Raw genomic sequence first — 23,628 nt, forward strand, 5'->3', positions numbered from 1 at the left:
TTTATGTATTACGCGATGTTATATTTTGTCTTTAAAATGTATTAACAGAGTTTGCAACGACCACGTATGTTTATTATATTAAAACTACTTAATTAATGAGCACTTTTCCACCACATGGTTCGTAAACAAAGGCAATAAACATTAATTTTGAGTGAGTTTTCACATACCACCTTTTTATTTATTTTGACGTCAATTTCTTATAAGTTATAATTTTTGGAGTAAACAAAATAACGTTAATATATGCAAAATATATATAAAACTATCAGGATTAGATGCATACATTATGTAAATTTCGCTATCGTTTTTAAATGGTGAAACAGTTTTTTGCTTTCATTAGATATTGTTCCAAGTATGTTATTTATTTACCGCCTGATATCTATTTTCTAAATCCCATACTTGTTGGGCTCACTTACTTATTGTTATGTTTATACTAGCAAGTTCTCGAAGCAATATATTGCCAAAAAAATCCTAATGCGGCAAAATTTCAAAATGCGTCTAGCCGCATGTCGGAAGTCAGTTTATTATGATTGTTTACACAGTAAAAATGGTTTGTACTAGTTTTTTATCTTAAATCAACATAAGTCATAGATAATGTTATAACTGATTATTTTAAATAATCTGCAAAATATATAATATAAAAATAATATCAACCCTGTATTATATACCGTCCCACTGTTGGGCACTTAGTCCACCACACTGGCCTAGTGCGGGTTAGTAGACTTCACACACCCTCAAAATTCCTATAGAGAACTTCTCAGGTAACAGGGTTGTTCACGATCCTTTTCTTCACGCTTAAAGCGAACGATAGTTCACAAAGAATACACGCATGATTTCACAAAAGTTAGCGGTGTGTGCCCTTGGGTTTTGAACCTGCGGACATTCGTCTCAACAGTTCATTCCCCAACCAACTAGGCTATCACTCCTTATTTTTAATAATAATAGTTTATCTAAAATGCTCAATAATTAAGTTGGCGACACGACTTCGCCGCGCCAATACACTTTTATACCATATTTTATAAGAGACAAAAGAAAAGTTATAAATAAGAATTACATACTTTAATACACTAATTTGAAGTAATATTCTGAAGTGTATCTATTTAAGGTCACAGTGAACGTATCACCACAAGGTTTTGCCGGTGTTACTACATAATAATAACTACGTTTGTTAATTATTTGGAAAATAATGTTCATATTTTTTAAGTGTTCTTGGCTTAATTAAGTGTATTGTGTATTCATATTTATTTTTTTTTAAATAGAAATATTATATAAACACATATAATAATAGAAATATTATATAAACACATATAATAATATTATAAACAGGTAGTTTATCAGTCTTACTTGTAAACTTGTTTTAGCGTTAAGAGGTGATTAAGAATTGCTGAAATGAGTGCCAAAAACATCACCGGTTTATTAGTTTAAACCTAATTAAGAGGCAAGATGGCGGGTTTTGACTTTTAACTGATTGAGTAAAAATATGTTTTAACCAAGCATAGCTTTGCGATTTTTTTATAAGTAATACTGTATAAGTCTAGTTGTAGTAAATGTTGTCCAAAATTACAAATCTGAATCTGAAAATCCTTTTACCAATAGATACCTTATTCCTAATGCTAAAGATTATATGTAAACAGAAATATATATTCCGGAACCGAAAGCATATACTATTATATTTTGTGAAATAAAACAATTTTTCGGATTTTATCGCGGTTTTTTATATTATGATTTTCACGGTCCGATCTACGCGGAATGAGCTCACAGTCTCTTTTTGTTGAATAGTGATTTGTTAGTTGTTTTATTAAAATCACATTTGGAGCTTATTCTGTGATTGTAGCTTGGTATATATATATGTATGTATGTATGTTTTATATTATTGAGATTCAGACGGATACTATTCGATGTTTAGGTAATTATATATTTGCTTTACAACAAATTATGCATTCAAATTTATTTCAACACTATATATTTTGATATTGCTCATGGCCATTACTAACGAAGAAAGAAAAGGATTTTTATTCAAGTAGTAGTATAGTGACCAACTTTTATAACCAGAATTTGCACATTTGCCGTTTACGCGATTTTGTCATACAACTAGGTTTACCCGCTACAAAATTTAGTAAGATACTGTACGAGAGCAGCGCCATCTATTTAAAATAAAAATAAATAAATATATAATTTTCTCGTGGAAGCAAATTACCGGGATAAAAGTATCCTATATGTTACCAGTTCGTATATAGTGGTCTCCCTGTATGTCCAAATTCATTAAGTTATTATTTATTCTAACAAACATACAATGACCCAAACATTTTTACAGATTTCAGCATTTATAAGATAAAATAAAATAAGATCGACCCTAATCAAACTTGGCAACTAAAGATCGTATTTCTCCTTTTCAAGTCGTATTTTCAGATATAAGTGTTTCAAGTTTGCTGCTGACTGCAAATTGTTTAAATCATAAAATATACCATCCTTTATGACATTAATAATTGCATAGTAATACATCGATTTATATATTTTATTTGTATTTCCAAGACGTGATGTATAGCGAAGGGCTATGGCGAGGACACATTAATCACGTCCTAGAAAAGATTTCCTCACGTATTAACATAGAACTACGATTCTAAGTACATAACTGACTTCTGCCTCCGACTTCAACGCGGTTACTATGTTTGTATTCTAGTGGGAAATATTTACGGCCCTTGGTATATCGCACCATGAGAAATAGTTGGCTATGAAAGCCAGAGATTTAGGTTTAGATCTATGTACCACAATAAAGCACGGTGTTTCGCAAGTGTTTGATTTGGGGCATGGGTGTAATAAAACTATGTCATTACTAATAAAGGAATACAGTGTCTTCGTGTAGAATGTCGTCGTTATTGCCACTTTAGTTTAGTGGCAGTGAATGGGTGTGAACTGGAAAGTCTTTGTTTTTAATCCCATGTCATCACTTTATATAGTTTCTGTTCGTGTGTTTAAAGAAAATTTTGCCAGGAATCACTATAGAGAATTAACTTCAAACAGAAGTCTGTTTATTATAACTAATTTTAATGTTATATTAAATGTTTTAAATAGTATATTTGGTTGACTTTGCATTGTCGTGAAAGAGAGATGTGGAAGTAGAACGAAACACACCCGTACTTGAAATTATTATTTCATTAGACATGTAACTTCGAAATGTTTTTAGTTTACACAAACAAACGTATATTTAACGTAATTGACTCATATAAAGCATTTTGCGAAGGCTACTTGATGCGTTATTTATTTACCTCGGCGGGTTTGCTTTTCCATAAATAGGCGCTAATAACTGTTCCACTTAACTTCATTATGCATTTGTGTATTAGTTTATATTATATACAAACATACTTCACGCATTCATCCTCGAAGGGGCAGGCAAAAGTGCATCCAGGGCACCAACTTTCGTTGGTGTATTACGTCCCATGAAGTCGTAGGGGGCTAGCCTATCGCCACTTCGGACAAAAATTCTTGACTCCCAGCTGATACTAACCAGAAAAGCCCGATATGATTTTGCTCGACTCGGGATTCGAATCTGAGACCTTTAGAGCTGTGTCGTACCGTGCACGTAAGTATTCAACTACGCCACCAAGGCAATCAAATATACAGGGTCATTTTGACATTGCGTTACTAAATGAAACCACATACTAATCCTCTTGAAAAATAACTCTTTACAATAAGTTACTGGAACTGTAGGTATAAAATAAAAAAAAAGTGGTAAAACATAATAAATGTCAATAATAAGTAAATTTAAATTTTACGCACCCCAATCCCACTACTATTATTTTAAGAGCATACGTCACAGTGGCAAAATCACACTTTCAATAAGAAATATACTATCCTAAGAGATGTGGATACAGCTTCAATTTTCTGGCATTGTTCTTGGGTGATAGTTATTGATAATTAGACGAGTTTCTCGTTTGTCCGATTTTTAATATAAAAAATGCGTGCACCCGATTATCTTGATCACGGAAATATCACAATAACACCTTTGTACTAACTCATGATCAGCGAGAAGGGCTTGATCGCAGATTACGAGAGTTCATGGCAAAAATATTCATGTAATTAACTTTATACAGCGCATGGTACATACAGCGCCATCTTGTATAGATATGTACAGAATCACAAATGGTTTAGTTGCGAGAGTTGCTGCAGTTTGCAAAGGTGATGGTATAAAAAATATTAATAGTTTAAGTTGTACAATGTAGATGGCTCTTTAGTTTAAATTAAGTGATTATATACAAATCAGCCAGAAAATATCGCAGTGCCTTAAATGGCCCAATAGGTATTGGAAAATCAGTAAGGGAGAGGATTTAATGGATTTCTATATTGATCAATTAAAAGTAAAACAGACACATACGTTGGTTTTCTGGAAGACAAATATTACAGACGTTGGTCTGAGCAGGGACATATATGTATTTCCGGCGCCAAACTGAAATATAATAAAAGTTCTGTTGCTGCTGTAATTCCGTTGAAACATGTTATAGCCAAGACGATGAGCCTTGTTTTACCCCAAGGAGGACATATTTAGAATTCAAGGTTTGGGCGTGTTGTTACTGACTATGGCCAACAATGACACTTGCCCTCAGACGAACGGTTGGCTTGTCGCGTCATTCAATGTTTTTTCCTTTAACGAAGATAACACGCAGGTCTTGCATTAATGCCATTTATGCAAATTAAATGAGGTTGAGCCTACGTCGACCCTGTAAATAATAAGGCGCGATTCACACAATTCCGTTTAACTATAATAAAAAATGGAATTCTTAATGGCTGAGTATTTAACGTCTAGTGTCGGGTATTGTAGCTGCACTCAATATAGTTATGGGTTCAATAACTATGCAAGTCGGGTTCGAAAAGCTTAGAAATGTTTAGAGATTTTATGTAAGCATAATAATTGATGGTTGCACTTCGTATTACATCATTCGCTGGTAACGATTTTTTCAAAACATTAGTATAAGATACACTCCATCCGCCATTTTAGATAAAGCCTTTAGCTTATAATATGTAATAAAAGCTACAACATTATGACTTGTTACAATTTCTCGGTGCCCTATGTTCTTGATGAAACTGCCAATGCCGACGCACATCAGCTGTTGGTGTCTGTTCTAAAAAAAAAATGTTAAATCAACGTAACCATGACAATATCCGTTACGATTTTATCTTTCTCTTAGATGATACAAGTACAAAAGAATAAAATTCTAATAAAATGAAAAAAAAAACCTTATAATACCTTACATTTCAGGATTATCTTATTACTGGCATATGTTTTGTTAGTTAAACTTAATTATTTTTTTGTTTTGTTAGATTTCTTTTTTATACAAGGTCTTTATCCAATAAGGGGTTTATTGGATAAAGGCCTTAAATGAAAATTATAATACATCGGTGAAAAACATAAGATAGCTTCCGCTGTTTCCATGTTTAGTTATGCCGAAGACCAGAAGAGTCAGGAGTCCAGCAGTAGTGAAATATATAATAGCGGGTTGGTATTTATTATTATTATAATAACTGTTGTGCAATACAATACACATAAAAATAGGGACGGTTAAGCAACCATTGCGTGCGGTATACGCGCTAGCTTCCCATTGTTCAACACCTATGTTTCATTACAAATTAATTACTTAGTTTTAATTGCGCAACTATGATCACAGAGTTGTTTTACTAAAATTATTCTTTGCATTACAATTATAATCCCATTGGAAACGAAATACAAGAATGTTCTAATCATAAATATGATTACCAAAAGGTATAAAAATTTGAAATTCATTCGTTTGATTCTATGGGTCATGAATTTATGGGTCAAATCAGTAGAACTGTTTAGGCGGTTGAAGCCGCGGGTAACACCTAGTTTTAAATAAATTATAAAACAACTAGGTTACTAACAAGATCTTATAACAGTATATCTATTTACCATAAATTACGGTCTTTGAGGTATTACAACTACTATTACAAGGTAAATGGATAACCATTCGATATATTAACGTGTGCATATTAAAATTATTAAATATTAAATTGAGTGTAACATTACCATTCTATTTATGTAGGCATTGTTTACAGCTATGGATTGAGCGGGACGTCAATCTGTATCAATAAATCTTGTACAGCGAATGAATACCAAATTGACCGCAAAGCTGTTTAATTCATAAGACATAATAGACTGATAAGGTATTTATAAGAAAATCCCCCAGGGCTAACGTCATTTTACGTGCAAATGTAAACAATATAATTGGTATAGTTTCTTCTCGCAGTTTAGTCTGCGTAACAATATTTTTCTACAAAGAAATGTAGCTTAAATGACTATTCATAAAGGTTTCTCCCTACTCGGCAAACAAAATATTTCCAACATTAGATAAACCATTCTAATATTCCGTAAAACAAAAAGACAGAAATATAAGACGGTCCGTAATGTCAACTTATTATTTATACGCACTATTTAAAAAATATATATTATTAAGACGAGAAAGAGCATCATAAACAATTAATTAATAACGGCTTTATTGAGAAAAAAATGTTTCATAAATCCAGAAAAGGGAAGGCTGATAAAGAAATAAATAGGTTACCTTATGATAGATCATAAACGCCCATGAATATTGAGTAACCGCAATGCTAAACTAATTATCTATTGCTCACGCTCAAGGAAATGAATAGGGAATTGGTCATTTGGAGATTTTTTGGGTCTCTACCAATTTTATAGGCAATAGGACTTCATGCCTTTTGAATGAGAGTTTGTTATTGTGTATAATGACCAAATGTAATAAAAAATAAGCTAATTCACGTCTTTCTTTGTAAGAAAAAACCGAGTAAGCTCTTTCTCGTGTTATAGACAAAAATAACTACAGCTCGGCTTTACATAAATTACACACGTTACTTTATATCTATATATACCTCATATGTACAGTGGTCCACAAAAGTAGTAGAACAAATTCAAAAATTCTCATCACCTTTGAACTTTCGTGTTCGAAACACGATCGTTTTTTTGTACAAAAATAAACTTTATGGGGTTTAATTTATTTAGGTAAAGAAAAAATAATATATCTATTAAAGTTAATGTGTAGAACCTTTTTGGAGTTTTTTCTGTGTTCAACTGCTTTTGGGGCTGACTGTACAATAGTGCATTAAATGAATCATCCATGTAATAACATTGTAAGTCTCATACTAATTATACTCGTGAATATTCAAAGGGTCCATAGGCCAACATTACGACGATTAAAAGTAAATCTAGTAATAGAGATGACATTTACTGAGAAGCATATTTCGAGGCATTCATCCGTAAATAACGATAAATGAACGTGATTATAAATGCTTTAAAGAGATTAAATTTATTGACTTTATATTTAAAACGATGTTTAAAACATAAATTAGTGATTTAAATATGCAAAATTATGAAAAATTTATACAAAAAGAAAGGATTAAGATAATTCTAGCTAAAACGATGTCAAAACGGTGTTTCAATATACTTTGTTTATTAGACATACACTGTGTATTGGGAAGTATAAAATGCTGTGCTTCTACCGTCACGCCAAGAACATCTAAGCTAATTAATTACAGGGTAATTACATTGTGCAACTTTTTGTCTTGATTAAATATATAGGCGATAATAATTAAATGCTAAAATAAAGATTTGGCCTGTTGAAGACTTGATGAAAATGGTTACAGCATTAAAAAAGGCATATCTGTTGAATATATATGTACTACATAATACATTTGGTGTTCCGAACATTCACTGTGTTCAACTGAATTGAACTGCAATCCATTCGAACTGACTTTAGTATGGTTAATATTCACAGCTTGTGGTTTTGTAGGGAGTGGTGCTGATGATATGAGAACTCGAGTCTAAGTGTAAACCTGGATATGAATAAAAATATTAGAATTCATAGTCTTAATCTTATCTATAAATGGTACCTAAACAATTTTTGTATATACAAAAAGGAATAATTTATGCAAAGAATATTACCCACCTAGTCATTAAGATTATTTATTCTTGTGCGCCACGAATGGAAAATTTAAGTAACAAACAAGAGAAACAAAATGCTACATTTGTAACCTAAATACCTAAATATATCGTAAACAGGTCGTTAGTCTAAATGGAAAACTTTACACCTTTTTTATATATACGTCATTATTTTATATCAGTACCGATAAAGGTAAAGATTTGCACAAAATTTCCGTTAGTATACCATGTAAAAATAGGTTTTATCTGTGAGGAATACATCAGTAAAAAAAGAAGTAATAAGTAACTAATTAGTCAAGCTACTGACTACTACTCAGGGACTGCGGCCATAGTCTAGTCGGGAATGGAACGACCTGCCAAGATATAGGTTGCGAAGAACGTAGCCCTCTACGCCTGCACTGCTCATTTCTGATTTTTCTTTTACATATGTGTTCTTTATCAATTACAGTTTGATCCCAGTAGTAGACAAGGCCCGCGCCCAGCAGTGGGACAATATATGCAACAATGTGGACTAGTATTATTATATCGAAGGGCGCAATTCCGCTCTTCTCCCGTCGCGGTGGTCGAATTAAGAACTCATTATACGCACCATAGGGTTTATTGTTGTTTAATTGCATACTGATTAGCGTTATGCTATTACTACCTACTAATTCGGCCTTCTTAAAAAGCGCCTTCATTAATAACGTTATAGTAACATCTATCAGATTTCCACTTTGCGCCTGATGTGCTACAAAAAGCAAACAAATTAAAGTAGTACGACAACTTTGTAACATTTAATACTTACTACCATAGGGTTTTTTAGAGTAGGCGTCCCTGCAATCTACACTAGGGGAGAACGGGATACTAGAATCTACCGGCTTAGCGTCTACAGGAATCTGGAGGAGAGAAGGGAAGGAAAAGTGGGGGCAAAATGGGAACAACTTTAGGATGGGCGGAGGGGAGAATGGAGGAACATGTTCTCGAGCCCTCATAGGCCTCGATGTGTGGTTGCAACCAAGAGGCTTACAAACTGAAGTGTGCACCTAGGTCCACATGCATTTATGTGCATTCGGTGTGGACATCGTACCTTTTATTAAAATTAAACTATTTTTTCGATTTTATCGAGGCTTTAGTTTTCTTTCTTATAGCGGCGATAGCCTAGTTGGGTGTGGAACGGACTGCCAAGACGAATGTCCGCAGGTTCAAATCCCAAGGACACACACCTCTGACTTTTCTAAAATCATGTGTGTATTCTTTGTGAATTTATCGTTCGCTTTAACGGTGAAGGAAATCATCGTGAGGAAACCTGCACATCTGAGAAGTTCTCTATAGGATTTTCGAAGGTGTGTGAAGTCTACCAATGCGCACTAGGCCAGCGTGGTGGACTAAGGCCTAATCCCTCTCAGTAGAGGAGGCCCGTGCGTAGCAGTGGGCAAGTATATAATACAGGGCTGATATTATTATTTATTATTATATTTAGTTTTCTCCCGACGCTTCGAAGACTTTGCTGCCTTCGTGGTCACGGGGGGAACTTAGTCCCTTTAACATTAAAACCGCGATAAAATCCGAAAAATAGTTTAATTTAAATGTCTAACATTACCGTACCTTTTAGTTTAGCACCGGCCAGCACAATTCTTACTGTCTATGACGCGATAATCTTGCTTTAGTTAACTTTTTATATGCTTAATAATATCAGGTCTCGTGTCGTAGCAGGGTTAAAAGAATCAAACTGGAACCGATCACCAATTTTTTGTATAACAATATGAAAACAATTACTTCATAGTAAATCTTATCCGCACTTGTATGAGTTGACTGAGTTTTTTTGATTTTACTATCGCCCAGCCTTCGTGGGGGGCGACTGAGCGGTTATGCTGGGGTAACCGTGCCTTACGGCCCGGCGTTGAGCCGCCCGGATTTGATGACGACCTTCGGGCGACCGCCGGGCCGAGTCCCTAACCCTATATACAACTTAACCTATGCACGGCCTACCAGCTAAAACTCCGCGGTGGCCCTCTTCGGCGCATTAGGGACGGCCGCGGGCTTCCTCTGACGTTGAAGTGTCTAGTCTGCGACCGCAGCTGCTCCCTGCGCGGTGCCGCTTTGCGGCCCGTCTCCTATGGGGGGGCTCAGAAGCCCCCGCGCACCGAAGGACGCCTCGGCGTCTACGGCAGCGTGAGGCCAACTACTCACACTGCCGTCCAACCCGGGGGTTAACCGACAAATGTGCAAAGATGCACAGAAATGCACTAGGGCGGACAGCCCCCTGCTGCCCGCCGACGACCCCCTTCGTGGCCCATATTAGTCGCCTCTTACGACAGGCAGGGGATACCGTGGAGGAATTCTCCAAACGCCCCCATTCCACAGGGCGGGAGAGATCGACACCCGCGCAAATCGTATTAGAGAAAAACACATTATATTGCCTGATCTGGATTCCAAATGTTCCAAGTATTCTAGGTTCATATGCTACTGCTATACCAAGGAGGCTAACATGGTACAACTTGATCAGGAAAATAAACAAATATTTTACATTTTGTTAAAGTTAACGTTGTTAGTTCAAGAAATTACTTCCATATTTTACAACACATGACGAGGTTTTTTATTTTCCTAGTCAAGCTATAGATACTTATCTATAACGACCTCGAGAACTAAAAAACAGTGAAATATAATTATTTAGAGAAATACTCCACGATAAAGGTACTTGATAAAACGTCGAAGTATATTAAAATAACATCCTCAAGGAAAATTCAGAGGAAATGTAAAACATGAAACCAAAATTTATTTTCCTTGAAAGTCACCTATCGAAGTTTCCATACATTCTCATAAAGATCAAGCCTTAACATATAGTCGCCCTTGTATCAAATATTATCCTGGTACATTTAAATTGCAACCGCGTACTTGAACTAACGCGAGTGCGCGCAAATCCATCCTAATATTATAAATGTGAAAGTAACTCTTTCTGTTTATCACGCTTTCATGACTAACAGCCATTTTCTATACACAATTTTAATAGTTTTTTCGATCTATCTTGAAATTGGACCAAACAAAACAAATCTTTTTTTGACATGACAAATGAGTTATTTTGATTGGCTCATTCTCGGAATCGGATCGAAATAGAGATTGGGATCGTTTATTGAAAACGGCTGTAAACCGCTAAACCCATTTCGATAAAATAAACTCGAACTAAAACAAAAAATATAGGCAATCTTTTTTTTAATGCCACAAACCGGATTCTACGGAAGCGAAGTCGCGAGCTAAAGCTAATATGTTACATGTATGCAAAGAGAGCAAAGTCCGGAAGGAAAACTTGACGCGGATACTGTGATCTCAGTGCCCCCGGAATTATATAGAACAGCCATTTAATATGGAACGTCATATTTTATGTAGATTGACATAATAACAAGGCACATAAATTGTACCAACGCGAATACTAACAAAAAAATACAATACAATAAAGTAAATAAACAAAGCAATTTGATTATATTTTTATAAACGCCAAAGTTTATGAAGATATTGTTTTCCGATGGAACACGCTGGATGCAGGCCGCTTTCGGCAGGTCCGTCTGGAAATCTTTGAGGGAGGCCAATGTTCAGCAGTGGACTTTATGTGGATGATGATGATGGTGATCCTGATTGCTGCATGAATTTAGTTAGCATTAGTCACATAGATAAATTTCCTGAATTAAAATAATATAGGATACTTAATATACTGGAAAAAAGCTGAGTCGTACTTTTATATCGGGTAAAAGGTTTCAGATAGAATTACGGAGCCGCAAGCAGACAAGTAATTAATAAAACAATAATACATTGAAATAAAACGATTTTACAATCATACAATTTTTTTATAATTGTAAAACGTAGATATTGTATATTTTAGCTTTGCGGACGACCAACACCTCAGTCCTCCCCGTGACCATGAAGGCTACAAAGTCTTCGAAACATCGGAAGAAATTAATAATATAAAAAACCGCGATAAAATTCGGAAAAAAGTTTTATTTCAATGTCTAACACTCGTGTAAACATAAGAAATCATTAGGACGATAATACATATAAGTACACTACACATCCCTAAAATGTGTATAGACTCTAGATTTTCGAAGTGGAGCAACAGGGGTAGTTACCGCAACTGCTGTAGCTACAAGAAAACTGTTTTTGGAGTTTGTCAATCATTTTTGAACACATTAAGATCTACATTTATAGATTTCGAAAAAAAAATGAACATAATTAAAAGAAATGGGAATTTTGGTAAAAACTGATTTTTAATGCCTATAGAACCTGTTCTGTGCTGTCCTGTTATACTTAAGAATCAAAACACTCTATGGGACCATTAGAGGTTTGAGTACTTTTAAAGATCAAAAATAGCAAAAAACTTTCTTCATCCTTCAGCTGGTAACATCCAAATTCCAGGAATCATGTAAAAACATAGAAACGGAATAATTTTAATCGTTTGAATTTCGTCTCATATGATGATGAATCACTTATGATGAAAAACTTATCATGTGACTCATAGGAGATGATACAATTAGAAAAACAATAAAAAAAATAATAAACAAATGAATTACAGATAGCCAATGTGGTCAATAAAATCTTCCGCGTGCAGTAACACCATTGTTTATTAATTTGTCTCCTCAATTATAATTATGCATAGATGACGTCACAATGCCTTATAGTTTTCAAGTGAATGCAGTATAAATGCTCCCATGAAGTGGAGGAGCCGTCAAATCCCAGCGAAGGGTCGATCTGAGCTCACGGAAAACTGTAAGCGGTAAGTAGACATAATATTTACTTTTTGCAATTTAGATTTTATTAAAAAAAGGCTCGTTAGTCCATTCTAGAAAAACATCTCCATTCATCATTACATCTCCTTCCCCTTTCTTTTGGGTGCATAATTCCTGCATTTGAATATTTTAGTTATAATCTATCATCACGCAAATAGGTGTACGTAGATTTTCTCAGTGATAGAGTAGAGTGCTATTAATTTGCTTAAGACTGCGATATCGTAAACGTAGTGGAAAAAAAGGAAATCATGGCATCCGCCTTGACTGGATGGCTACGGATTGCCTTACTAGTAAATGTTGTATAAAATTTGAATAACAATCATTAGCGAGGCCCTTAATGTGTACAGTTGTAATAATAATGATCGATTATAGGCTTCTCTTTTTGAGTTTTTTCTTGAACTGTTCTATATTTGGGCTAAGTTGTATTTATTTTGAAGACAGGTCGACGCGTAGCTTCGTCGGTGTAACTGACAAATATTTGTCCTGTTTTTCTGTCCAATTTATATTGTATGTTACATTTGGAATTATCAATTTGCTTTCGGCTCACAAAGAACTATGTATTTCTACTATTATATAGACTTCGCTGTTTTTCCACTAGACAATAACATTCTCACATCTCTTCCTAATTACGGTTATATTATAATATAAACACACTTCATCCCACGATCATTTCATTTGGGAAATCAATAATACCTAGTGAAGTAGAATGATATGCTATGGGATTTCTATGCCATTGGTCTGTGGAACAATTTTTTATAGCTACAGGCATGTGCTTTACCCCTTTTTAAGCGATCATGAACTACCACGGACAACATATAGCCTGTTTATAGACACCGGTACCAAATTTTCAAGATTTCATTCATATTTCATTCATATCTCCTACGCTTAGACTATCTTAGTAAAAGCTTAGCTCTACCGCTATCAATTATGGGACACTAGGTGTTGCTTGTGGCTTGCTCACGTCAAAAGCCTTTCTGGCTACAAAAGTCCTAAAATCAATGCAGCGACCGATAGCGCCATCTGCATGAAGCCAGCGACATGTACGTAAAAAAATACGATTAAAATTTTAAATATTTCCCCAAAATTACCACGATAAAAAGTAGCTTATATATTTATCCAAGACATGGTCTATCCGAGTGATAACTTTTATCTAAATGCATTCAGCGGTTGTATTGTTTACTTCAACAAACATCCAAACAATTTTACAAATATTCACCTTTATATTATTAGTAATTATAAGAGAAGAATTAAGATTCAATTTATTGCAAACGGATCAAATTATTTTGCAACGTTTTATTTATTCTTGCTAATTGACGCAGGGACTAGTCCATAGAGTTGAAAACAATAATGGATTGTATAGGCGTAACAATAAACAATAGATCGTGTTAATTAAACAGATACCAGTCGTTACCTAAACGATAGAATCCTCGGCGCATAGGTATTGTAGAAATCATTGTTATATCTACGAAAAGTGTTTGCGTTTTTTATCGATACTAAATTATTAATTTATAATTTTTTATCATTAATAATAAGTTTTTTTTTCTCAACCTTAATAAACATAATATCATGAGGTCCAACCTTAAATAAATTCAAATAGGCTTGTGTTAGATGAGTCGGTCTTCCCGTAATTACAAATTTCTGTAAAATTAAATTATATAGAGAGTATAAGATATCGTAATTTTATCACATATTATACTTAAACATAAATTTAACAATTGTCTCAACATGTTTCTGTGTGCATGTAAGTGCGGAAATATAATCCATATCTAGGCCTAAAACCCTTGCAAAATGCGAATGGTTATATTTCGTTGTATTTTAATATTGACGCAAACAGCTGAGGCATCACCCCAAATTAGAGAGTATACATATTATCGTAACGACGAAACCTTATTTTCTTGTTATTAATACGTAAAAATTTTGGTATTGAATTTTTACATTTATCATGGTGCCTATAGGTAATTCTTAAGTATCATAACTTAACAATAACTAGCTCGGAAAGTGAGTACAAAAAAGACCTAACCAGACGAGATATTTTCTTAATTCAAGAATGTAAATTAATGTGTGTTCTTTAGTGTTTACTTATCTACTTAGTACCGACTCATTAACCCATCATTAACTACACATATAAATGACGTTTATCGTAAATCATAAGCGCCTATAAAATAAACTTTAAAATTTTATTAGAATCATAATAAATATCATCCTTAAGTATTATAAAAAGCAGCCCCTAACGCGTCTTTCTGTGTGAGGGCGATAATCTGAAATGTTCCGAACGGATTTCGATGAAACTAGGTCTGGAGATAGTTTGAGCCTTAGCAAAGACAAACACTACTTTTTATCTCTGGAAAATATATATCGGGGCTTTTATCCCGCCAAAGCTGTTTCATGCGAGCGGGGCAGCGAACAAAGGCTAGTTTTACATATAACAAAGGAAAATAATTATGATTCTCATTGATTTACCTATCTAGTATAATTTTACGTCAGCTACGCGTAAGCAATTAATGGGACAATTTATCAAACAAGGTGACAAAGTAATGGGAAACGTAGAAAAGGTTGTAAATTATAATTAAAAAAACATGATTTTTTTCATTTACTGGCATTAATCATCGTTATTTCCCTTGGTTATTTCCTAAGAATTATTATCAAACGATATTACTTAGACAATTCGTTGCGAGTTTAATGTTTCATCCACATCTCATCAATTTTTAAATAATAAATTACAAGAGTTTACACGACCTACTACTAATTACAATACATTTGAACTTTTTTTATTAATTGTAGAATTCATTAGAAATAGGCCTAAAGTATGAAATAAATCTTTATAAACTGTTTTGAGCCTAATGAAGGATGTTTTCATTAAAATTCCTTATATCTTTTCAGAATCAACATGAAGATGCTACTGCTTGTTATCAGTTGCTGCGTAGCCTTACCATGGGCTTTGTCAGCTTCGACTTACACCGATAAATGGGACAACATCAACGTAGATGAAATCCTTGAATCTGATCGCCTGATGAAAGGCTATGTGGATTGCCTGCTCGACAAAGGTCGCTGCACGCCTGACGGCAAGGCATTGAAGGAAACTCTTCCCGACGCCTTAGAACATGACTGCAGCAAGTGTACCGAAAAACAGAAGGTCGGTTCGGAAAAGGTGATCAGGAATTTGGTGAACAAACGCCCCGCTTTGTGGAAGGAGTTGTCTGCCAAATACGACCCTAACAACCTTTACCAAGAGAAATACAAGGACAAGATTGATTCCATCAAGGGTCAGTAATTCGTCAATATTGTAAAGGGTGGGAGATTTAAATTCTGAACAAAGTGTGAGCTGTTAATGACAAAGCTTTAATTTGTGAAATAAAATTTTCATTTGTGTAAGAAGGTTTTATTTATTACTTTATACTTAAACATATATCATTACGTAATAGCCTAATAGTTGATTAAGACTTGAAACTACGATAATATGTATTTTTATGAGCCTTTTAGATGGTAAAATCAAAATCTAATCTCTACATAATGTAATTGACAATACATATTCAAATAATGAAAATCTACTACTACTACTAAAACTAGCGTACACAAGCGTATACATCATACAATCGAAGTACACATTCACAAAATTTAACTTTACGCAGTAGATGTAATTGTCCACATACATTTTAATCATATTTCTATCCCGGTTTTTCTACGTTTTAATTAATATAAAATCCGAAAACTAACTTTACTTTAATGTCTACGGTCGCGTAAACATAAGAAATCATTAAATCATTTCCTCTGAACTACTATTTATTTTTAAATTTACTATAAACTTCGGAAAGACAATACGATACATCACAAGACCTTAGATTAACATTATCTGAAGAATATTACAAAGCGAGTTGCACGAAACAGTGAACGGAGCAATTGTTATTGCCTGATGTCCAAAGACATACGTCAGATCAAGAACCTACGATAAACTGTATACGTGTTAATTTATTTCAATACAAAATAATTCGTGATTAATGTTCGTGTTCGCGATATTCGTAGTTGCGTACACGGCTTACCATTAACAATTAACAATACAACATAATTAGTCTTTTTCTGCGAGGAATTTGTTAAATGAATCTTTGTACTTATTGTCCTCGTCATATTTGTGCACAAGTTTATCCCACGACTCTGGGTGTCGGTCAATCACAGCTCTGATCACTTGTTTGATTAGTTTCTTTTGTTTCGGCGTGCATTTACCACATGATGTCTCTAGGGCTTCTGGTATCACTTCTGTAAATATTTTGAAACATTTTATTAGTGGTTCTAACTTTAAAAAATACTGTTATATAGATGTGAAAATAATTAATTGAAAATAATGACTAGTTTGTTTTACAAATGCAATGTAATATATCAATTTGGTTCCTATATTTTTATCTTTGTCTTTATGATTAAATATTGTTAAGGTAATTAATTTAAGAATCATGAAAGTTAAACATTGATTTAAAATATATTTTTTAGTAAAATATTTATAAATAATTGAATTATAGGTAATTATTTCCACTATAAGTTAATTTTAAATCAAATTAAAATACCTACCAAAAGACACCAAAAGTATACGTTGCGTTGTTAACAATTCACTATTGTTAGGAGCTATACTGATTAATAGTTTACCATAATAGAATTAAAACTTACATAACCGGTATTAACTAGTACTTAAATTAAGGATGCATGAGTTATATGACACCTTAGTGCAGTCTAGAAATGACAAAACAGCACTCTAACTACCTAATTCCAAGATTTGAAATATAACCATAAATATATAAATCATATATTGCGTAATGTGTAAACAAAATAAACAATATTTCTTAATCAATTATTAATTCAATTTATAGGTGGTCACTGCAATATTCAATATGAATGCCCGTGACCACACCAACTGAGCACTTTGCTTCATAGTCTTTAAAGTTGTAAGCACGCCATACAATGCTAAAAAACATATAATTTTGCTAGGTAGAATATATTTTATATCTGCCTAAGTAGCGACCACCGTACACAAGGTGTTAAAATCCGCTATAATGGCCCGCGTAAGTTTGTCGCGTTTCGGGATCGGCCTCTGTATATCTGGTTCCAACAGGCCGGCATAATTGTGGCGACTATTGAAGGGTAATCATCTCTCGTCAGTCAACGTTCTATTGGACCGCACTCCACTTGCCATCAGGTGCAGTGGGGCCAATTTCCCGAGCACGTATGGAAAAAAAATAAAAAATGATGTACTTACTCTTGAAATCCTTAGCGTCAGGTGTGCAAGGTCCTTCGTCAAGGAAGCATTTCGTGTAGCTGAGAAGAATTCTGTCGTTCTCAAGTAGTGGCTGTACATCAAAGTCATCGTATTTGGAGCTGTAAAAATCCGCAGATACCATCGCCACCAAGAGAATAAAAAGAGTGCACTTGGCTTCCATCGTCTTTAAAAATGTTCTAAAATATTTTCTTTGTCTATTTAAATTCTGAAATTTAGAGTTTAATTACTGAATTATTTAAGTTTTTCTTGCAAATAAATTTACCAAATCATTTTTATTTCGTATTTCTTAATGGTAATCGTAATTCAGTATTGTTATCTATGGCATTCTTAATTAGACTAATTTTCGAAGCTACTTCGTAATCCGTAAATAATAAGATTGTTTTCTTTTACAATCTTTAATATAATACTCGTAATTATTGTAAGAAAGTTACACAACCCACTACAAGGCGTGTTATACACAATTAGGTACACATTTTTTTATATGAGTATATATGTGCATATTTTAAAGTGTACCTTTTTATTTGAGGTAAACACTTAATACTATAATAAAATAGAGATCAATTTTAATTAGGTATTTACTTGGATTAGATACTTAATTGAAACAATCGTTATTAGAAATTGACTTCATACATGCCTAGAAATAAAAAAACACAAATGGCTTGAATTTTCTCACACTAATAAGACATCAAAATAATATTAAACCCTTTTAGTGATTGCCGTTGTTCATTACTACGAACTAATCCTCACTTACTGAAGTCTACAGAATTTTCCAGTTGTATTTAAAGGCTATGACTGTCATTGTCCATAAGTGCTCCTACTGTAAACATAATATACGTTAGAATTACACACGTGAGTGCAATTTTAATGAGTATATTATTGCATACTGCTAGTCAGCAGTCACATAGTGTGTACTTGTTTCTTTATTCCTACGTTAGAAAATTGACAGTGTGGTCATTATAGTGTTTGTGACGTCTTTTATCCTTGTCCCGAAATTTCACACGGACATAATATTCTGTTTATTTTGCATGAGTCTTGAATTAATTTAAAAATCTATTAACAACTGTTTTGATCATAGCGTATGTTATTCAATATTGTTTGTTTTTTTGCTCAGTATCAGCCTGGAGTCTGGAATTTGTACACAATATGGCGCTTTATTAGGCTCGCCCCTATCAGATCGTGCGATGGAATACGCACAACAATAATTGGGCGCCCTGGTTACAGACTTCCCGACCCCTTCGGGAATAAAAGCGTGATGTGTGGGCGTCTGTGTGTATGTAAGTCTTAATTCTTGAATTATGAGGCATTGTATGTTAATTTACTATGAATATACTAATTTGATGAATTACTCCTTTGTATTATACTGTTTAGTATTTATATTCCGGTTTATATTCTTGTTTATATTTGTTGATTTCACTGACATTAAATGTCATAAATTATTTTTAATCGAAAAATTTACAATAACTTTGCTATTTATATTTTAAACGTACCAATACTTATTCATCATGCCTGTGGACTGTCAAAGATCCACATCTGGGGGAAAGGGGAATCTCGGTATATTTATAGAGAGAGATCCAAAAGTTTGCGCAGCTGGTTTGCCAACAGCTCAGCCTGATGACAAAGTACCAGATTTTTTGGAACATTACCTCTTAAAGGATGAGGCTGACGCTCTTATAAGTGATGCCATTATCCCTGATGCAAAACCACGATCATTACCACCTTTACGTCATCCGATACCGCTGGACATGCGCTATGCTGGACCTTTTGGAGATGTAGCTCAAATAATAAATCCACCAATAAAAACAAAGTTTCAAACATTGGTTGACGATTTCAAAGATACTGCCTATAAGTCGTATTGGAAGAAACCGCTTGGAAAGGTACAAGACCCAGTGCCTATGTTACCAGAGGGATTTGATACATTTGGTACGACGTTTGGGAAAAAGACACCATTCCATGGACGCTTTTATGACATAGTGATGCCGCGCGTGCCGTATCCTGATAAAACTCCACATTCAGCTGAGCCTGGGGTTCAAGCTAGTCGAAATTACTGCTCACCTCCTTATCGACCCGATGTTACATATGGACATAGAACATACGTAGATAAACGAGGAACATATGCAAGATGTTGTTTGACTGACGACAGAATTACTTTGGGCACAGGAGCACGAACTATAATAAATACGCTACAATGTAACTTTCAGGACCTTACACAGCCCAGAATAGGAAAAGTCTTAGCTCCTAATGACAACATTAATGTAGTACCAAAAGGATATTCTTTCGGCAAACTTAAACCTCCTGATAATCTTCCAGAATGTCTTACAACTTGTGAAATTAATCCTGAAAAGGATTTTTTCAGAAAATGCTTAAAACACCTCAATTCGTTGCGAAAAGTTTTGTCTAGGCGCTTTTTACCGACATTCTATCATAATTTTTATCTGAGTCTCAAATATTTTGATACGGATAAAACTGGTTGGCTCCCAAAAGAGACAGTTTACGAATACTGCGCCACTAAATTAATAAGATTTGATTCCTCCCTAATTGAACCATTGCTATCGATGTGGCAAGCCTTCGACGGCTCTAGAATAGAATATAAAACTTTCGTACATGTTATAAATTACAGAGAACCTTCGCCTGAAATGCCTAAAATACCTGATATACCACCAGAATGTCTTGATTTTCGAACAACTTACTCTGAAATGGTCAAACCTGGTCAAGTAGCAGACAACAGTCCGATGGCTGGATTACCTTCTGGAAGATATTTTGATCTAGACTATCCAGTAACTCCTGAAAGATATAGCAAGGCAGACAGAACATGTCTTCCTCATGAATCTGATATGAAATCGTGTCTTGCTCCTAGTGTGTTAACTCTATTTCATGTTAGTCATAGAGATATGTATGCGAAACGAGAACCTGACGTTGTAAGGAGAGTATTTGAAGCAACCGGAGAAGAACTCAGCGATGAAAGATTTGAATCTATTTGGGAGGACGCTAAAAAATACCATTCCCAAGGTTGGGTCTGCTTTGAAACATTTCGACGAGCCCTGGAAAAAATTAACGGTAATAATCAAAAACCATCGTAATGTTATTGCTTGGTTTATTATTTGAAAAAAAATAGGAAAAATTTGGTGGTAAATATAAATTTAAAAAAATTGTGTCATAGTCGACTTTTATTTAATGTTAATCATTTTTAGTTCGCCAGGAATTCTTTGAAAGCGTCTTGATATTTTCCTTCAGGGTCATACAAAGCTACGAGTTCTTTCCATAGATCGGGATAGCGTTTCTGGACCTCTTGTGCCAGTTGCTTGCCCATTGCCTTTTGTCTGTCGGTGCACTTAGCGCAGTGTGTCTCAAGAGCTTCGGGCAATTTATCTGTAAAAAAAAACATCATCTTATAAACAAATTATTAGTAATTCAGAGTTCAAAGATATAGAATTTAGATATTTGATAATATTTAACTTTTTCCATAAATATTATAATTCTCTTTGATTTAAACTGTTTAGCGATTGACATATTATAATCAATCTTTTAAAAATCCTCAAAAAAAATCATTTCTGTAATTTTTTGCTGTCATTAGGACTAATCTACTAATCTTATATAGATAAAGTCGACGAAATATTGTAATACGTTATAGAACTATTAATTTTCGTTGAAGAAGTTAGTAGCGTAAATGTACCTAATATTAATAAAAATATTTATAAGTTTAATAAAGTGTAATTTTAGTATACAATGAATAAACATACGAGAGGAACATCAGGAGGCAAAGGGAATAAAGGTATGTTTTATGAAAGAGATGCAAAAATATTATGTCCCGCAGGATCTCCTAGTAAACAACCAGAACTTACTGTCAAAGCATCTCTACAATATTATTCGTTACAAGACAGTGTTGATGCACTCATAAGTGACTCAATTAAACCTGAAGAACCACCGCTGCGTCTACCACCTTTACGACATCAACCTAAACTTGACATGCGAAACGCAGGAACATTCACAGAAGGTTCTCAACTTATAAACCCTCCAATGAAAACAAAATTTCAAACACTAGTAGACGATTTTAAAAACACCGTCTATAATTCTTATTGGAAGAAAGCAGTTGGCAAAATTCCAGATCCAACCTCTTTACCACCAGGTATGCATATTTACGAGACGACTTTTGGAAAGCAGACTCGTTTTCATGGACGCCTTTATGATATAATAATGCCGGTAGATCCAGTACCTGACAAAACCCCTGTATCCAAAAGCCCTGGTGTCTATCTAGACCGTAATTACTGTAAACCCGGATATAAACCTACTACTACGTTTGGACAAAAATCAAACGCTGATCATACAGGCAGAGTTATGAAATGTACCCTAACTGATGACAGAATTCCACAGGGTACAGCCTTACATCATACAGTTAATGCAAAATACGCTGATAATTTAGATGCAACTCAGGCACCACTTGGATTCCCTTTAACGCCCAATGATAACATAATGAGAGTACCTCCAGGATTTTCTTTTGGAAAACTAAAACCCCCGGATAATTTGCCGGAATGTCTCACTACATGCGAATTAAATCCTGAACGGCAAACATTTCTCAAATGTCTCAAACATCTTAATACTCTACGAAGATGTTTATTTAGGCGGTTTGATGGGTCATTTTTCAAAGCATTTTACTTAAGTTTAAAGTATTTAGATGAGGATAGAACAGGCTGGCTTGCAAAGCAAACCGTATATAGTAGATGCGGATTAAAATATATACGCTTTGATCCGTCTTTAATTGAACCTCTTTTGTCAATGTGGAACGCTTTTGATGGTGAACGTATAGAATATAAAACTTTTGTTCATGTAATAAATTTTAGAGATCCATGCCCTGATCTTCCGAAAATACCGAGTGTATTATTCGAAGACATGAATTACGAAACTACATACTCCGATCTAACCAGAAGTGTAACAGAAATTGATGCAAATTTAATGGCTGGAACAGCGTCGGGAAGATATTTAGATTTAGATTATCCTATTACACCGGTAGGATATTGTAAAGCTGATCGAGTCTACCTTCCTCACGAGTCTGATATGAAATCATGTATATCTCCAAGTGTATTTACACTTGTCGGAGTAACCCATCGTGATATGTTTGCCAAACGTGATCCCGGAACAGTAAGAAGAGTGTTTGAAGCATCTGGCGAAACATTGTCTAATGATCAATTTGATAACATTTGGCAGGAAGCTATGAAGTATCACAGCAAAGGTTGGGTTTGCTTTGAAACATTTAGGAAAGCTTTAAAATTTAGAAAATCCGAAAAAGACTCAAAATCAAATAACATTTGAATAAGTAAATTGAAATCTACTATTTTATGTAATTAATAATCTACTATATTATGTAACTAATATTAGCCTTACCTTTAACTTTCTTCACTTCGGGCGTGCAAGGGCCTTTGTTGAGCAAACATTTAGCGTACGAATTTAAAAGCCTCTCGTTTTCGAGAACTTGGGCCACATCAAAGTCTTCGTTGATCGTCTCGTATTTTTCGTCGGCCAGCACCGCCAACACGAGGCAAAGGAAAAAAACCAGCGTCTTCATGGTAACAAAATAGATGTGTTTCTTGTTCGCAAGTAACGAACAATGTGATTTGATATCGCACAAATTGATTTGTATTTATAAGAAAATCTAGTACCTACAG

At 34.3% G+C, this 23,628-nt stretch overlaps 4 protein-coding genes across 4 annotated transcripts; 2 read left to right on the top strand and 2 right to left on the bottom strand.

Moving 5' to 3' along the window:
- Positions 1-12,564: 12,564 nt before the first annotated feature.
- Positions 12,565-16,083, top strand: LOC115446229 (allergen Tha p 1). Its single transcript, XM_030172806.2, has 2 exons — positions 12,565-12,698; positions 15,592-16,083. Exons 1-2 carry the CDS (start codon positions 12,634-12,636, stop codon positions 15,980-15,982), a joined length of 456 nt encoding a protein of 151 aa, XP_030028666.2. The 5' UTR covers positions 12,565-12,633; the 3' UTR covers positions 15,983-16,083.
- LOC115446235 (ejaculatory bulb-specific protein 3) lies at positions 16,075-18,739 on the bottom strand. The gene is made up of 3 exons (XM_030172815.2): positions 18,606-18,739; positions 17,951-18,176; positions 16,075-16,962 (listed from the first exon to the last, which is right to left on the bottom strand). The coding sequence occupies exons 2-3, from the start codon at positions 18,129-18,131 to the stop codon at positions 16,775-16,777; spliced, it is 369 nt and encodes a 122-aa protein (XP_030028675.1). The 5' UTR covers positions 18,132-18,176; positions 18,606-18,739; the 3' UTR covers positions 16,075-16,774.
- A 719-nt stretch (positions 18,740-19,458) lies between these two features.
- Positions 19,459-21,048, top strand: LOC115446268 (EF-hand domain-containing family member B). The gene has a single exon (XM_030172869.2). It carries the CDS (start codon positions 19,474-19,476, stop codon positions 21,046-21,048), a length of 1,575 nt encoding a protein of 524 aa, XP_030028729.2. The 5' UTR covers positions 19,459-19,473.
- A 69-nt stretch (positions 21,049-21,117) lies between these two features.
- On the bottom strand, positions 21,118-23,589 carry LOC115446239 (allergen Tha p 1). Its single transcript, XM_030172822.2, has 2 exons — positions 23,348-23,589; positions 21,118-21,337 (listed from the first exon to the last, which is right to left on the bottom strand). Exons 1-2 carry the CDS (start codon positions 23,526-23,528, stop codon positions 21,156-21,158), a joined length of 363 nt encoding a protein of 120 aa, XP_030028682.1. The 5' UTR covers positions 23,529-23,589; the 3' UTR covers positions 21,118-21,155.
- Positions 23,590-23,628: the final 39 nt, after the last annotated feature.

The sequence above is a fragment of the Manduca sexta genome, chromosome 16 (genome assembly GCF_014839805.1).
Source record: "Manduca sexta isolate Smith_Timp_Sample1 chromosome 16, JHU_Msex_v1.0, whole genome shotgun sequence".
Lineage (NCBI taxonomy): Eukaryota > Metazoa > Arthropoda > Insecta > Lepidoptera > Sphingidae > Manduca > Manduca sexta.

Excerpts from the sequence above, each read along its gene's own strand:
- LOC115446235 (XM_030172815.2), bottom strand. The coding sequence starts at position 18,131 with ATGGAAGCCAAGTGCACTCTTTTTATTCTCTTGGTGGCGATGGTATCT. Across the intron at positions 16,963-17,950 it reads TGACGCTAAGGATTTCAAGA|AAGTGATACCAGAAGCCCTA; the intron begins GTAAGTACATCA and ends AAATATTTACAG.
- LOC115446239 (XM_030172822.2), bottom strand. The coding sequence starts at position 23,528 with ATGAAGACGCTGGTTTTTTTCCTTTGCCTCGTGTTGGCGGTGCTGGCC. Across the intron at positions 21,338-23,347 it reads CGAAGTGAAGAAAGTTAAAG|ATAAATTGCCCGAAGCTCTT; the intron begins GTAAGGCTAATA and ends TTTTTTTTACAG.
- LOC115446229 (XM_030172806.2), top strand. The coding sequence starts at position 12,634 with ATGAAGTGGAGGAGCCGTCAAATCCCAGCGAAGGGTCGATCTGAGCTC. Across the intron at positions 12,699-15,591 it reads CTCACGGAAAACTGTAAGCG|AATCAACATGAAGATGCTAC; the intron begins GTAAGTAGACAT and ends ATATCTTTTCAG.
- LOC115446268 (XM_030172869.2), top strand. The coding sequence starts at position 19,474 with ATGCCTGTGGACTGTCAAAGATCCACATCTGGGGGAAAGGGGAATCTC.